At 45.1% G+C, this 13,454-nt stretch overlaps 1 protein-coding gene across 4 annotated transcripts in view; it reads right to left on the reverse strand.

Annotated features, from left to right (window-relative positions):
• The window catches only part of EFL1 (elongation factor like GTPase 1), a 113,011-nt gene that overhangs the window by 71,336 nt on the left and 28,221 nt on the right, over positions 1-13,454 (reverse strand). For 3 of the 4 annotated variants that reach the window (XM_046652439.1, XM_046652440.1, XM_046652441.1), the window contains 7 exons: positions 12,456-12,579; positions 10,323-10,399; positions 9,482-9,618; positions 8,409-8,531; positions 6,202-6,301; positions 2,305-2,456; positions 1,906-2,072 (listed from right to left, as the gene is read on the reverse strand). In XM_046652439.1, the coding sequence (XP_046508395.1) occupies positions 1,906-2,072; positions 2,305-2,456; positions 6,202-6,301; positions 8,409-8,531; positions 9,482-9,618; positions 10,323-10,399; positions 12,456-12,579 (880 nt within the window). The remainder of the gene's footprint in view (positions 1-1,905; positions 2,073-2,304; positions 2,457-6,201; positions 6,302-8,408; positions 8,532-9,481; positions 9,619-10,322; positions 10,400-12,455; positions 12,580-13,454) is intronic. The other variant, XM_046652442.1, reaches the window with a different exon arrangement.

Genomic DNA, 13,454 nt, shown 5'->3' on the forward strand with positions numbered 1-13,454 from the left:
ACACACGTTGTAAAACCATAAAGAAAAGAAGCAGAAGGATGCAGCAGACAGACTGATGGTGGTCCCACAATCCCTGCCTCCTGGTGCTCAGGCCTTTGTGTGACCCTCCCCGAGTGCGAGAGAGGCCGCGACCTGCTGCTCAGGCAACAGGCGCCACCTTACGACTATGTAACATCACGAGACCGTCTGCTGGCAGATTCGCCCCGAGTCTCCTGGCTGGTTGGAAGGAGTACGCAGCCAGGCTTGGGAAGTCCAGACAAGATGCTGCAAGCGGCCTTTAGGAGCTGAGGGCAGCCACGGCCTGCAAGAACCTGCAGTGCCCAGCCTAGAGGGACCAGGGCACGAGTTCCGCCAGCACCTAAGGGAATGTGGAGGCAGACCTTCCCCAGTGAGGCCTCCAGGCGAGAGCTCAACTGGCTGACAGTCTGTGGCAGCTCGGAGACCCTAAGCAGGACCAGCTAGGTTGTACCTGGACAGAAAATGTGGGAAGACAAAAGGGTACTGTTTTCAGCTGCTAAATTTGTGGTCATCTGTAATATGCAGCAATAGATAAATAATACAAAGGATAAACACAAAAGTTCAGTAGGGTTTACTTCTGGGGTAAGTTTGAAATATTTCACATTTTTTAAAAAAGTAGGTTGGAGTTAGATTTTATGGGGCTCCGATTATGGAAATAAGGAGTCATTTGTAGTGTCAATTCATTTTATCACTACTCCTCGAGTCATGTGACACATGAGCAGTTGATTTCAACCTCTAGCCCCACAAGAGCAAAGGTATACTATGCACCGAAGATGAACTGGAGTGCTCATGGACTTCATAACGCCCAATAAATCAGAGTTCCACTAAGTTACAACTTCTTACTCAACTGACAGTTTAAAGAGTAAAAAAAGAAAAAAACCAATACTCAAGCCTTACTGATAAATAACAAACTCACTATGCCTAAACCAAAACGTCAAGATAGCACAAACAGGTTTTCTACGTGCCACTACAGCATCCTCAGCCCGGCAACAAAACCACCCCAGAGACAGCTACTGCTGCGCTCCCTCCTGCAGAAGCAGAGCAGCCACAGGCCAGAAAGGACGGCGGAGCTCTGCGCAGCACTGTCAGCTCCAAGGCTTACACTGCGAAAACTGACGGAATGAGCACTCAAGGCAAGGAAAGCCGACGGCAGGCCTCCCTTCCGCGGCCACCTCCCTCTCCCACTTCAGCCAAGCACAACAGCTCCCTGACTCCCCTGCGCAGAGAGGGGTACCTGCTGTTCTCTCGTGACGCTGCACACCTGACAAGTTCTTACTGAGTCCTGCTTATCCAGACTGGCTCCGTGGGCCTCTGGCATCTTCTCATCTTCTGATCCTTATTATCTAATTACAACATACATACCTTCCAATGTCCAAAAATGTTCTGAGAAGCTCTAGCCTGTAGTTTCTTTTTGCCCTCTGGCTCAGGTGTATTTAGATGCTGGCTGCTCACCTGCCCACAGACCCTCCTGACCAGTTGCTGGGCTCTCCCTGCCACGCGGTTGTCGCCTGTCACCTGCTGGTTGCCCATGCCCTGGCCTGTGCCACCTAGAGTTTGGATCTCCATATTTCCTAAAGATTTGCCATTGCCCTGGCTCCAGCATGACTTCTGTTCTTACCAGTCCTTTCCTCTGGCCTTGAAGAGAAAAGCCTTATAATTAATCAAATAAGGCCTGAAAGTTGGCTCATACACTGGGGTAGTATTCTAAATGCTGCCAAGTGAGACAAGTTCACCAAATGCTGCCCAATAGGGACATATGGATTCATCTGAATGTGCCCTTCTCAAGACAAAATAAACCTACCAGTAAGGCAACCACCAATCTTAGTGGACCTGAAAAGATACCAGAACCTTGAAACAATATACTAATGGTTTACTTCCAATTCTTACCCGCTGCAAAAACTCAACTGGACTGTATTTGGGCCCCAAGACAAAAATTTTCTTTCCTCTTCGAGCCACACCACTGAACACTCGAGCGAATGCAACAAAAGACTCCTGGCTGTCTCCTTCCTGGGACACAGGCTTAGGGGTCACACTCTCCACCTGTTGCTCATCACCTGTCAGAAACAAAAGAATAATGAGTGCCAGGAATGCTCTGCAATCCAGAACTGCCTAGAAACACAGAGAGAACAGCGAATAGGAACTATTTGGCTCAGTTTCAGGAAAGAAACACCAGGAAAGAAAGAAGATTGATAAAAGCCCCAATTAAAGCTAAAAAAGAGTTAGAGGATGAGTGTCCCCACTTAAGTAAAAACATTTGGCACCAAGGCCTATTTGGGAATGCCATACCTTTTGGTTCTCCTCCCTCTGGACTTGTTTCAAGGGCACTCCCATCTTGGGTGGGCTCTGAGGGCGCCTGCCCCTGCCCGGCTGAGCGCTTCTCTGCATGCCTTTGTCTCGCACGCTCACGTCTCTGAGCAATTTCTTCTTGAGTGAGAGGTCTAAATATATCACAGATATGTTAACAGCTGGTGACATGGAGCATCTCTCAGTCCCTTCAAGCACGGAAACAGCAAGTACTAGTGTGGCTGGATAAGATAAAGACTGGCCCCAGGTCCCTCCCAGGCAGAAGGCTTCTCCAAGTTCTCTCCCTAGCTGCAGCAACAGCAGAGAAGGCCTGTCAGGCTTTCTTGGAGATCGCCATGTCCCCAGCTATTCTGAGCTTGTGAACTGGCATGCAAGGGCCGATGTCCCCACAGAGAGCCATCACAATAGCAGGGGACCTTTCTCAGACACCCACATTCCTTCTGGATGAGGCAAACAACAGGGAAGGGAAGGAGCAACAGATACCAGGGCTCAGGACACAGCTGCAGAGAAATAAGCATAAGACCTCAATAAGAAACTGAGGTTCCTCCACAAGTCATGTTACCTTGCACCTCCCTCCCCTGCTGTCCCTTCCTTTGGCATTATGATTCCAGCTTACTCTCTGATCGCTGACTTGACACCTGACTGATAATCTCGTCCCCTACCTTGCCATGTCCCTTTCCCCTCCTCTCTCCTTAAACACTGGAATCCTTTCAGATGGCCATTCTGAAGATGCACTGTCCATGTGCATTTCTAAATGACCACATACTCTTGGAGCTCCCAACACCAAGTGCTAAAAACCTCTTCCTCCTTTTTAATACTCCATGTGGGCTACCTTGGAAGGTGACTGCTTACTCACTGACCGTCCACTGCTGTCCTCTTCAGACACCTACCTGCTAGGTAAGACCACCTACCAGGACTGGACACTACTTCTACCTCCCTTAGAACCTGCCCCTCAGAATGGATGAGCTCAGCTGTAGCAGTTGGCCCGTTCCATGCAGACCCACCCGAATTGGGTGACAGGGCTGCACCATAGGATACAAAAATACGAGACCACTCTGCGAGCACAGCTTGGTCAGGTGTCGCTAGGCCATCAAACCAACTGGACAGAAGCACCGACTTCCACTGCGAGAGATAAGCCCTCTTTACTGGAAGCACTCAATGTTAGAAAGCCTTTCAAGTACAGGATGGAATCTGCTCCCTCGTAACTTCTGGCCACAGCTGTTCTGTCCACTGGAGCAGCATCCAACAAGCCCTCCTGCCTCCACTTTCCTCTCTGCCACCTGCACTCACGCCTTCTCCTCGCCACTCTTCTCCAGGCTAAACACTCCAGCGGTACCTTCCATCAATCCTTACATGACTTATTTTGTTTCTAGACTTTTACTAAAGTCTTTTATAAGAATATCTGGAGAGTGCGAATTAAGATATAAATGCAGAAGACAAGATTATCATGAGAACAGAGAGGAAAAGACACCTGAGGCAGCTGTTAGCACCTGAAGAGAGACGGTCTCTTCCCACGGGCTAATCACTGGCGTATAGACATGGTGTCGATCTCCTGACATATATCACAGCCCATATTTATCACAACAATAAACGAAGGAGATGTTATCATTACCCCTATTTTACAGATGAGAAAGCAGAAGCTTAGGAAATTTAAGTAATTTGACCCCAAGTCACACAGACAATAAGTGGAGGAAGCATAATTCAAATCCAGATCTGACTGCAAACTCTATGCTTATTATCACCAGGCTATGTCTCCTGTTCAGAAGGAATGAAGGATGATAAAATCATCATCACATTAAGTAAATGTGGTTTGATTTTAGCTCTGCTTAAGAAAGCAGCATATCTGTTCACATATATTAAATCCTCATTCTGCCGAGGTTCGTGACATGATCTGAAATAAATCAGCATTTCTATTCATGAAGTTAGCATCAAATGTGCAGAGGCTTGCTGTCCATCTATCTATGTACCCAATCCATCCAGTTAACACCTACTATGTGCCAGGCACTGCTGTGGGCCCTGGCAATGGTGGTCTAGGGAAACAGAGCAGACAGAAGAGAAATCAGCAAAGGTGTACATGAAGTACCCATTGCACATCTAGTATTTATTGAGAATAAAGCAGCATTTATTTGCAAGAAAACAGAGCTCCACTAGTCAAGGAACAGTTGCAGGTGGTGGGTTATTTAGGCTGCAGCTGAGCTAACCATGCATGATAGTTCCTGAAGTGGCAGTAGTTACCAATAGCAGCGATGAAGGAGACCAGAGGTGAGAATGTTGACTGGAGATGCAAATGGCACATTGGGGAGGTGAATTTGGAGGGGAAAGGAAACAAGACAAGAACACAAAACATCCATCCTCAGGATTCCAAGCAGAATGTTCAGGCTCTGGCCTCTGTGAAGCTGGTCCCAGAGTGGGCTCGGAGAACGTCAGAGAAAGGGTTGGAAGGCTGGCTGCAGCGGGTACTACAGGTAACACACTACCAGGTAGCTGAGATGATGGGAAGCAAGAGACCAAGAGACATGGCTTCTGTTTGAAGACAGCATCTTATTACTAGAAGAAGTTGGTTCTCAAGAAGGAAGCAAAACCAACACATAAGCTCAGGGATTGGCAGGAGAGGAACTGCCTGAAAGACCCCCTAACAGAAAGTTACCCAACAGTACTTACCACCAAGTAAGTATTCAGTAAGAATGTCTGACAGATTACAGCTGAGAACAGCAAAAGCAATGCCCAGGGTCTAAAAAGGGAGGCAGGCTGGAAGGCTGCCCGCCAGCCTGGATTCGGAGGTAGAGGTTGAAAAACCACCTAGGAAGACTACGGCCAGATCCCACACACTAAAGTGGAAGACCACAGGCTTTAAAGATGGACAGACCTAGATTCAAATACTGTTTGGGCCTCCTCCGAGCTACGTGACCTTGAGCACACTACTTAATCTTTTTAAGGCTCCTTAATTTCCTCACAAGTAAAGCTGAAATGCTAAATACTTCTGCGGCAGAACTGTTGTTAGATCTAAATGGCATAATCAATGGTGAGGCAGGAATAGCATAAGAGCTTAAGAAACTGCAGCCAATTGTTAGTGCTATCATCATTATTATTTACAAGATAGAGGAGTAAGACTTGAGATGCTGCCTGAGGTCCCAGGAACTTCTTAAGAAGTAGTGTTCACACTCTTCCTCTCAGGCTACGTGCCGGATTCCTACACAGAATGCCCAGAGAGGTGGGCAGTACAGAAGAGGAGTGCCAAGCACTCACATCACATGAACCTTTCATTCCACACACCAAACCGCACTGAAGGGCAGACGGCACAGGGATCGGCGGAGCTGGAGCCTGGGGCAGGGGACCAGCCAGGAGGCTAGGGCGATAATTCTCACAAGAAATGATCAGGATCTAAACTAGTGGGGGAGGCAGTGGAACTGGGAGGGAGGGGAATAAATAGGAAAAACCCAGATGAAGTAGAGAAGATTCTCCAAGACACTGGAAACCTGAGAAATAATCCATCTCCCAGAGCTGCCCCACCCCCAACAACACACACAGAGATCAGCAGCGATGCTCACACATGCAGTCTCCACTGAGGTGGACAGGCAGGCTCAGCTGAGGCCTTGCCTCACCGTCAGTAGAGGCTCACTGTGGCCACTACCACTACTACTCTTCTTCAGATTCACATCACTCCAAATCAACAGCCCAGAGCTAATTTCAACACCTATCTCCCTCAGAGCATCACAGAAAGACACAGTACTGCGCACATTCTGTTACCATGGGGTTTGCTCAACATGCATTCTGGGTTGAGGAGGAAAAGCATTCGCTGTACTCTCCCACCCACGCCCCCACTGGACCTGCCAGCACACACCATTGCCCTGGCCCAGCCCAATCTCCCCTCATCCTTACCTTGGCTTATTCTGAGGCAAAGCCTTAGCATCAACTGCAAACATTTTGGAAACAAAGATAATAACTGGAGCAGTCTCTTCACTTCCACATTTCATAAAGGCTAAACAAACAGGAAGTAAAAATTGTCACTATTTTCTCCTATTATTAAAAAACTAGATTTTTCTGGAAAACAATCAAGAAATTTAGAATACAGCATCATCTAAATACGTAAGCAGGCTGTTCTACAACTACAATAAAAGTTCCACTTTAGAAAAGTATACAATTGCTAGAAGAGAATACTAGAGCAAGAGCAAGCAGAACTGACAGGAACAAGGAAAGAAAAGGAACATTACCCAGATGGGAGGAGGGCTGGAGACTCCCGTATACAGCTGCAGCTAGAGAAGGGGTTAGCCACCTATTGCAAGCCTAATAAATTTTTCCAGTGGAAAAGGGATAGAACTGAGAAGTGTTACCAAAAGTCAACAGTCAACAAGGTAGCTTGTTAATAAAATACATAAAAATCAGTAGCTTTTCCATAACAAGTTAGAAAATAAAATGGACAAAAATATCTTATCATGATAGTAACAAAAAAAAATCTTAGAAACAAATTAAGATTCAATACTATAGAGATGTCAATTTTCCCTAAATCTATAAATTTTAAATTTCCTATCAACATATTGACATTTTTCTTAACCTACACTAAAGGTATAAAACCACTGGTTAGTAATTTTTTTAAAAAATCACCCTACATCAAAATAATTTACACATAAAGAATTCAACAGTAAGGAAAACACTCCGGGAAGCAAGAATTAAACATGTATCAGAAGTCTTGCCTGGGAAACCTCTGAAAGGTTTTGAGGAACAGAATGACATGCCCTGACTTACACCTGAACAGGATTGCTCTGGCTACAGTGTTGAGAAAACAATGAAGAGACTCAAGAGCAGAAGGAGGGACATCAGCTGGCAAGCGATTACAACACGCAGGTGAGACATTATGGCTGCTTGGCCCAGGGAAGCAGAAGTGGAAATGGTGGGAAGTAGTTGAATTTTGGATATATTTCAAAGGAAGAATAAACAGATTTCGATGGATTGGATGCAGGGGTGTGAGTTAAATATAAAAGTCATGGACGACTCCAAGGTTTTTTAGACTGAGCACATGAACGGATGGAACTTCCTATAACTGAGATGGGAATAATTAGGTGAAGCAGGTTTGGGGATCAGATAAGAAGCCCAGTTTGGGATATGTTAAGTTTAAGATGCCTCTTAGACAGCTGAGAGGAGAGAGGGAGTGTGCAGCTGGACATGAGTCTGGAGTTCAGAGGCCAGATCTGCACTAGAGATATAGATGCGGGAATTACAAGCATACTGTTGTCACGTAAAGCCTCGAGACTGGATGAGATCACCAGGAGAGTGAATGCAGAGAGAAAATAGATAAGGCCCAAAGACTAAGCCTTGCTTGGAGTACCCTACAGTTAAAAAGCCAGGGAGATGGAGAGGAACCAGAAAAAGAGATTGAGAATAAACAGCCAGGGAGTCAGGGAGAAAAGGAGTAGCCCATGGAAGCCTGGAAGGGAAGAAAGAATCCCAAGGAGAAAGGAGTGACCAACTGTTCAATGCTGGTGACAGATCTGGTCAGATGAGGACTGAGAACTGGCTGTTAGATTTAATACAGGAAACAGCAGCCCCGAGAACAGCAGTGGAGTGATTTCAGGGTTGGGGGTTGCAAATTCAATAGAATGGGACGAAAAGAACAGGGGAAAATGAGTACACACAGGTGAACTTCATGGAACCTTACAGAGCTGGAATGGGAGGCTCCCCACTCATGCAGAAATGTGTATATGGATGGGGCTTCTAGTGAGCAGTGCAGCCCCCAGAACCACTTTTCTACAGGCCCTAGGGACAGAGCAATGGCAGTGATGCAGCAGCTCAGGAGCACGTCGTGGCTATTTAGGACGATGGAATACAGAATGATTATGACATGTGATCAGGGCAGAAGGGAGGAGTCTCAGTCTCCGGTCTCCTACCCCACCGGCAGAGCAAAACAGCCGTAGCAAGACTGAAACATTAGGGGAAAAAAACCACAGTGAAATAGTCATTTGTGAAACTGTTTGTTTGTGGAATTGCCATCTCGCCATTTAGCAAACTAGCATTTGGCAAATTGGTCTAGACCAGCCTTGACTTTAGGACAATCAAAACCATGGTACATGCCATGTGCATCTTCACCTCACCTGCTTTCAGTGCCTGAGTTTCTGGTGGAAGAGAGTCAAACGTTTGTGATCCTGTGCACATCAGTTTCTCCACTCTCTCAGCTGTAATATCAAGGGGACTAGGAAGTTTCTGACACACCATAGCTGAAGTCTGTGGTTAAGGACTCAACACCCTCCACCATCTGGGCCCTCCACCAGGGCCCAGACTCACAGTATGCACTAAATACTGAGGTAACAATGTCTGTCCATACAAGGCCTGGGCTTAAGGCAGCATTACTTTGTGCATCTCGTCTCACATCAGGGATACAGTCTCAAGGAGTCCATAGCTCAGGAAGGGTCCTCACAACAGACGCTCTAATACTGCAGCCCATGGAACAAGTGAGGACAACAGAGCTCAGGAGCTCAGCTACCTGTGACCTTGAAGTCCTCATAGTTTCAGTCTATATAAAGTGTTATAAAACCACCACCAGCCAGTAGCTATGATACAAGAAGGTCCCCTACCAGAGCCAGCGTCACATAGGGGTATGTGTCCATCACAGCTCTGGGCTGGGATGCCACTGCTGGTCAACTCCAAGGACACTGCACCCCCAGCCCACCACCTGGGGACTGCTTGGCACACACACATCAATGAAAAGAACATAGTACACATTCACCTATACAATTACTTTAGTTAACGTAAGCCATCTAAAATCAATTCTTTTTGGAATCACTAACATGATAGGAAATACCAACAAGCTAAAGAAAATATGATACTAAAATGAAAAAGTGATCTAACACAAACATCTAAATTATCTACTTACACGTAAATCTTAGTCCAAAAGTTTTTATTTTTATGTATTACTAAACAACAAAACAGTCTTTTTAAGAGAACATTCATTCAGATTGGTATCAGTATTAATACTAATTAGTATTGGCATATTCATTTTTAAAGTAGTAAACATAGTTTCATGGTAGAACACTACATAACCACAGAAGAGTTGCTCTGGATTAGAATGCGTTATTTCCAGAGGATTGCCTAGTTGCCAGTGACACACTGTTTTTTCTCATTTTGTCAAATGTATGATTCCATAAAAGACCATTAAAATAAAGGATACCAAGAACAGCCTTGGATATGGGTAGCCACTGACTGCAAATGGCATTGATTTGAACTTTAGGATCTGAATGCCGTGCCTCCCGGGCTCCAATTTTTAATCCTAAAGAAGTCACGATTTTATCAATTTTTTCTTTGTCCCTAGTGTAAACACACAAGATAAGGGGAGAAGATCACATAAAGACATGAAGGAGCAGTGAGGAAAAGGAACTCAACATTATTTGACATATTTATTCCTAATAAATTACTTTTTCTACAAAGACTAAAAATGCTGGGAAGGGCTCCTGCCACAGCAGAGGACTGCTTAACCTTTACTCTCAGAATGAGAATCCCTTTAAAACTACTTCCCATGAAGCACCATTCCACGGTATCCTTAAACACACTTGGTCAGCTGATAAAGCGGTTTTGCAAATAAGTGCTAAAAAATCATTATTCCACTTCCAGAATAACTTAGAAAGTAAATTTACTGAAGCAAACTTTCTTTTCCACTTTATCAGGCAAGTTATTTCCCAAGTTCCCCATTAATGATCCAAGATATCAAGCACCTTTTCTACTACAATTACTATTTTATTTTAAATTGGGTTTGTACAAGTAAAGGTCCAACGTTTCCATCTGTCCTTTTCTCTCTCCGCCTCAGCACCCTATAAAATACTGCTGTTCTGTCCCTCCCGTCACGCCTGACTTGGGTCACAGACTCCTGTAAACTATGTCCAAGGCCTGAATCAACTCATCTGTGAAGGCTCTGCTCACTTTCTCAGTCCATCTCAGCTTCTGAAATGACTCCTCATGCTGGGCAGCGAGGCAAAGTACACTGACCAAAGATAAACAATTTCATTAAGTCTTACTTTTTCAAGACGGCATCATACAAACTCCATATATTTTCCAGGATCAACTGTACAAATAGAGGTTTCTTTCCTTTTGCCTGTGAAAAGAACATATGGGCTTAAATTTTTGAATATTTAATAGACATCTTATATATTCATTCTTGACCTGTTTTATTATGTCTCATTTCTACTTGGAAACATTTATTCAACAGTAAAGTAAACGAAAGTAGTTGTAAGAAAGTTCTTTGCTGTTAGTGCCCTCGAGTGGTTCTGACTCCCAACGCCCTATGGACAGCAGAGCGGAACCCTGCCTGGTCTCTTGTGCCATCCTCTCACCTTCCAGCGCTGTATCAGACAATGCTCTGCTGCTGTTCACAGGGTTTTCAAGGCCAATTATTTAGGAAGAGAATGGCCAGGTCCTTCTTCCTAGTCTGTCTTAGTCTGGAAGCTCCACTGAAACCTGCCCACCATGGGTGACCCTGCTGGTATTTGAAACGCCAGAAGCGTAGCTTTCAGCATCACAGCAACAGCAGTTGCCACGGTATGACAACCGACAGACGGGTGGCATGGTTCCCTGACCAGGAAACAAACCAGGGCCACAGGTGTAAAAAGCTAAGAATCCGCAATCAGTAATAACCCGCTGTTCCCTTCCTCTGAGAACCATGGACTTCACAAACAACGAGAGCATTTGGGGGACATATCACTGCAGCTGCCCCTCCACTGCCGTCAATGAAGACACAGTACCCAAGCTCAGCGCTAAAACTCCACTCTGTATGTGCAGGCCTTTCCACAGACTTCGCTCTAAAGAATGTTCTCAGACATAAAAAATGTTCAACTTCAGGGACAAGGATATTAAAACAACCTACCATTTCTCCCACCAAACTATGCAAAATAGCAAGAGCACCTTGAGATGGACACTCTCACATACACACAAGACGGAATACAAATTGATACCTCCTTTCTGAAGAGTTACTGGCAAGGTATTAGGAAATTAAGACATTACTTTTGAATGCTTGGTTAAAAAAAAGTCATTGCGAAGACAAAAATTTATACAGAAAGATGCCCATCGTAACTTTATTTACAATATCAAAACATTTGAAAAATAGAAATAAAAAGTATGCCCCCGTCTTAGGAGAATGATTACATAAGTGACGATCCACTCGGAAAATAAAATAATTACAGGGCACTTCTCATGTGCAGGAGCTATTCTAAGAGCACTCCTGGGATTACTTCACGCAAGCATCACCACGGCTCCACTAGGGAAGGGCCGCTCTCCACACTGCAGGTGAGACGAAAAGACCAGGCCCCAGAGCCGCCAGTGCCAGAGCCGCAAGTTGGACAGTCAGATCCCAAACCACACTCCTTCCCACCTCACCAGACTGGCTCCTTCTTAAATAGACAGTTTATAAAACGCTTTTGATGGCATGGGAACATGTTCACGATAGGATGTCGAGCAAAAAAGCCGGTAAGTTGTATAAACAGTACAATTCTCAACTGAGGGATGTATGCCTCTGTCCAAAAGCAAGACAGAAGTTAAAACCACAGTATCAGCGGTGCTGGCTTCCAATGTTTTTCTTTCCTGTGGCTTTATATATATGAGTACTTTCTAAGAGGCATATGTATGCTCTTTGATGAGAATAAATTTATAAAATCCTGAATTTTACATAAAAAACAAGCTTCAAGGAAAGCACCTTTCAAGGTCTGTGGCTCAGTAGTCCCGCATCGCCTCTGTGCACAGAGGGAAGGGACCCAGGGAGCAGCTGCCTCGCCATCAGCACTGCACGGTGACTGGGACTCAGTGAGAGGCCTTGGCTGAGACCAGGAACACACACAGTGTGGGCCACATGGCCATGGCAGAAGGAGATGTCTCTTTGTGGGGAAGGGGACACAAATGTATGATGGAAAATATGCATCTTCAAGTGCCCAGGATCTGAGACTTGGGCTCCTCTAAAAAATAAAAGGAAGTTCTTTATTCCCTGTATTTAAAGAACTCCAAGCAACACGTAAATATAAAACTCATAAGCTCTAACCGAACACATACAGTAAAAAATCCCTCATGTACTAACCCACATAAACCAAAGCTGAATGACACCTACTAAAGGTGGTGTCAGGTTTTCGCAGGGCAAGTGTGTGACCAACAATACACCACATTACCTGGTCAACCTTCATAATCTTCTTAGCCTTCATATTTACGTAGTAATCTCCCCACAAGGTTCTCAAAAGAACCTCCTTTCTGATGCCAATTTTCTGACTGTAGATGTCGGCAAAGTGCTCAATTCTGAAAGGAAAGCAAGAGTCCATGTTACTGACAATGACAAAGATGAGCATGAGCACATCGAACACCTGAGCATTTCTGTGCCAGGTGCTATTCAAAGTGCTTCAAATATATTACACACGTGAGTATTTCAGCCGTCCCCTGAGGAGGCACTAAGCACCTCCCTCACCTTCAGAAAAGGGTGATGAACCACCGGGCTGTCACACAGGCAGCAGTGAAGCTGGGATTCTAACCCACACAATGCGGCTCCAGAGCACGTGTTCTTGTCCTACCCTCTCTACATCCACGTGAACTGCAATTCATGCTATAGCTCCCTTTCTTAATTCTCCACATATATGGAAGGGAAGAGGAACAATGGCCAAGGAAGTACAGGCCCCAGTTGCCCAACACAACTATGCCAACAACAAACTTCACTTCAGCCCTTCACTGCTACAGGTGCCTGTCGCTCACAAAGAAAACAAACTCCAGGGCCAGAACCTGCCAAAAAAGGCTTGTTAACATTCTGGATTAAACAGGAAACATACACGCACTTACTTAACTCTCCTCAGCCCTTAGAGAAACCCATTAGCTCCCGGCCTGCTCCACTGAAAACCCCAACCCTGTGAGCAGTCACTTGACAAATAAGGATGCTGTTTATGGTATATGCATTGTCTGGATACAGGACCTAGAAAAAATATCTTCTCTACAGGGAAATCTAATCTAAGGTTTGCGTCTAACTCTCAAAGTACCAGCATCTTAAAAGATGCCTGCTCTTTCCTCCATTGCAGAAGGAACCCTAAGTTAACACTCTAGACAACTCTTTCCATGTCAGTCAGTAACTGTGGTCTACTGGAACCAGGGATTCACTACAACAAGTCCAACTGGCTGATATTCTCTCA

The sequence above is a fragment of the Equus quagga genome, chromosome 2 (assembly GCF_021613505.1).
Source record: "Equus quagga isolate Etosha38 chromosome 2, UCLA_HA_Equagga_1.0, whole genome shotgun sequence".
NCBI classification, from domain to species: domain Eukaryota; kingdom Metazoa; phylum Chordata; class Mammalia; order Perissodactyla; family Equidae; genus Equus; species Equus quagga.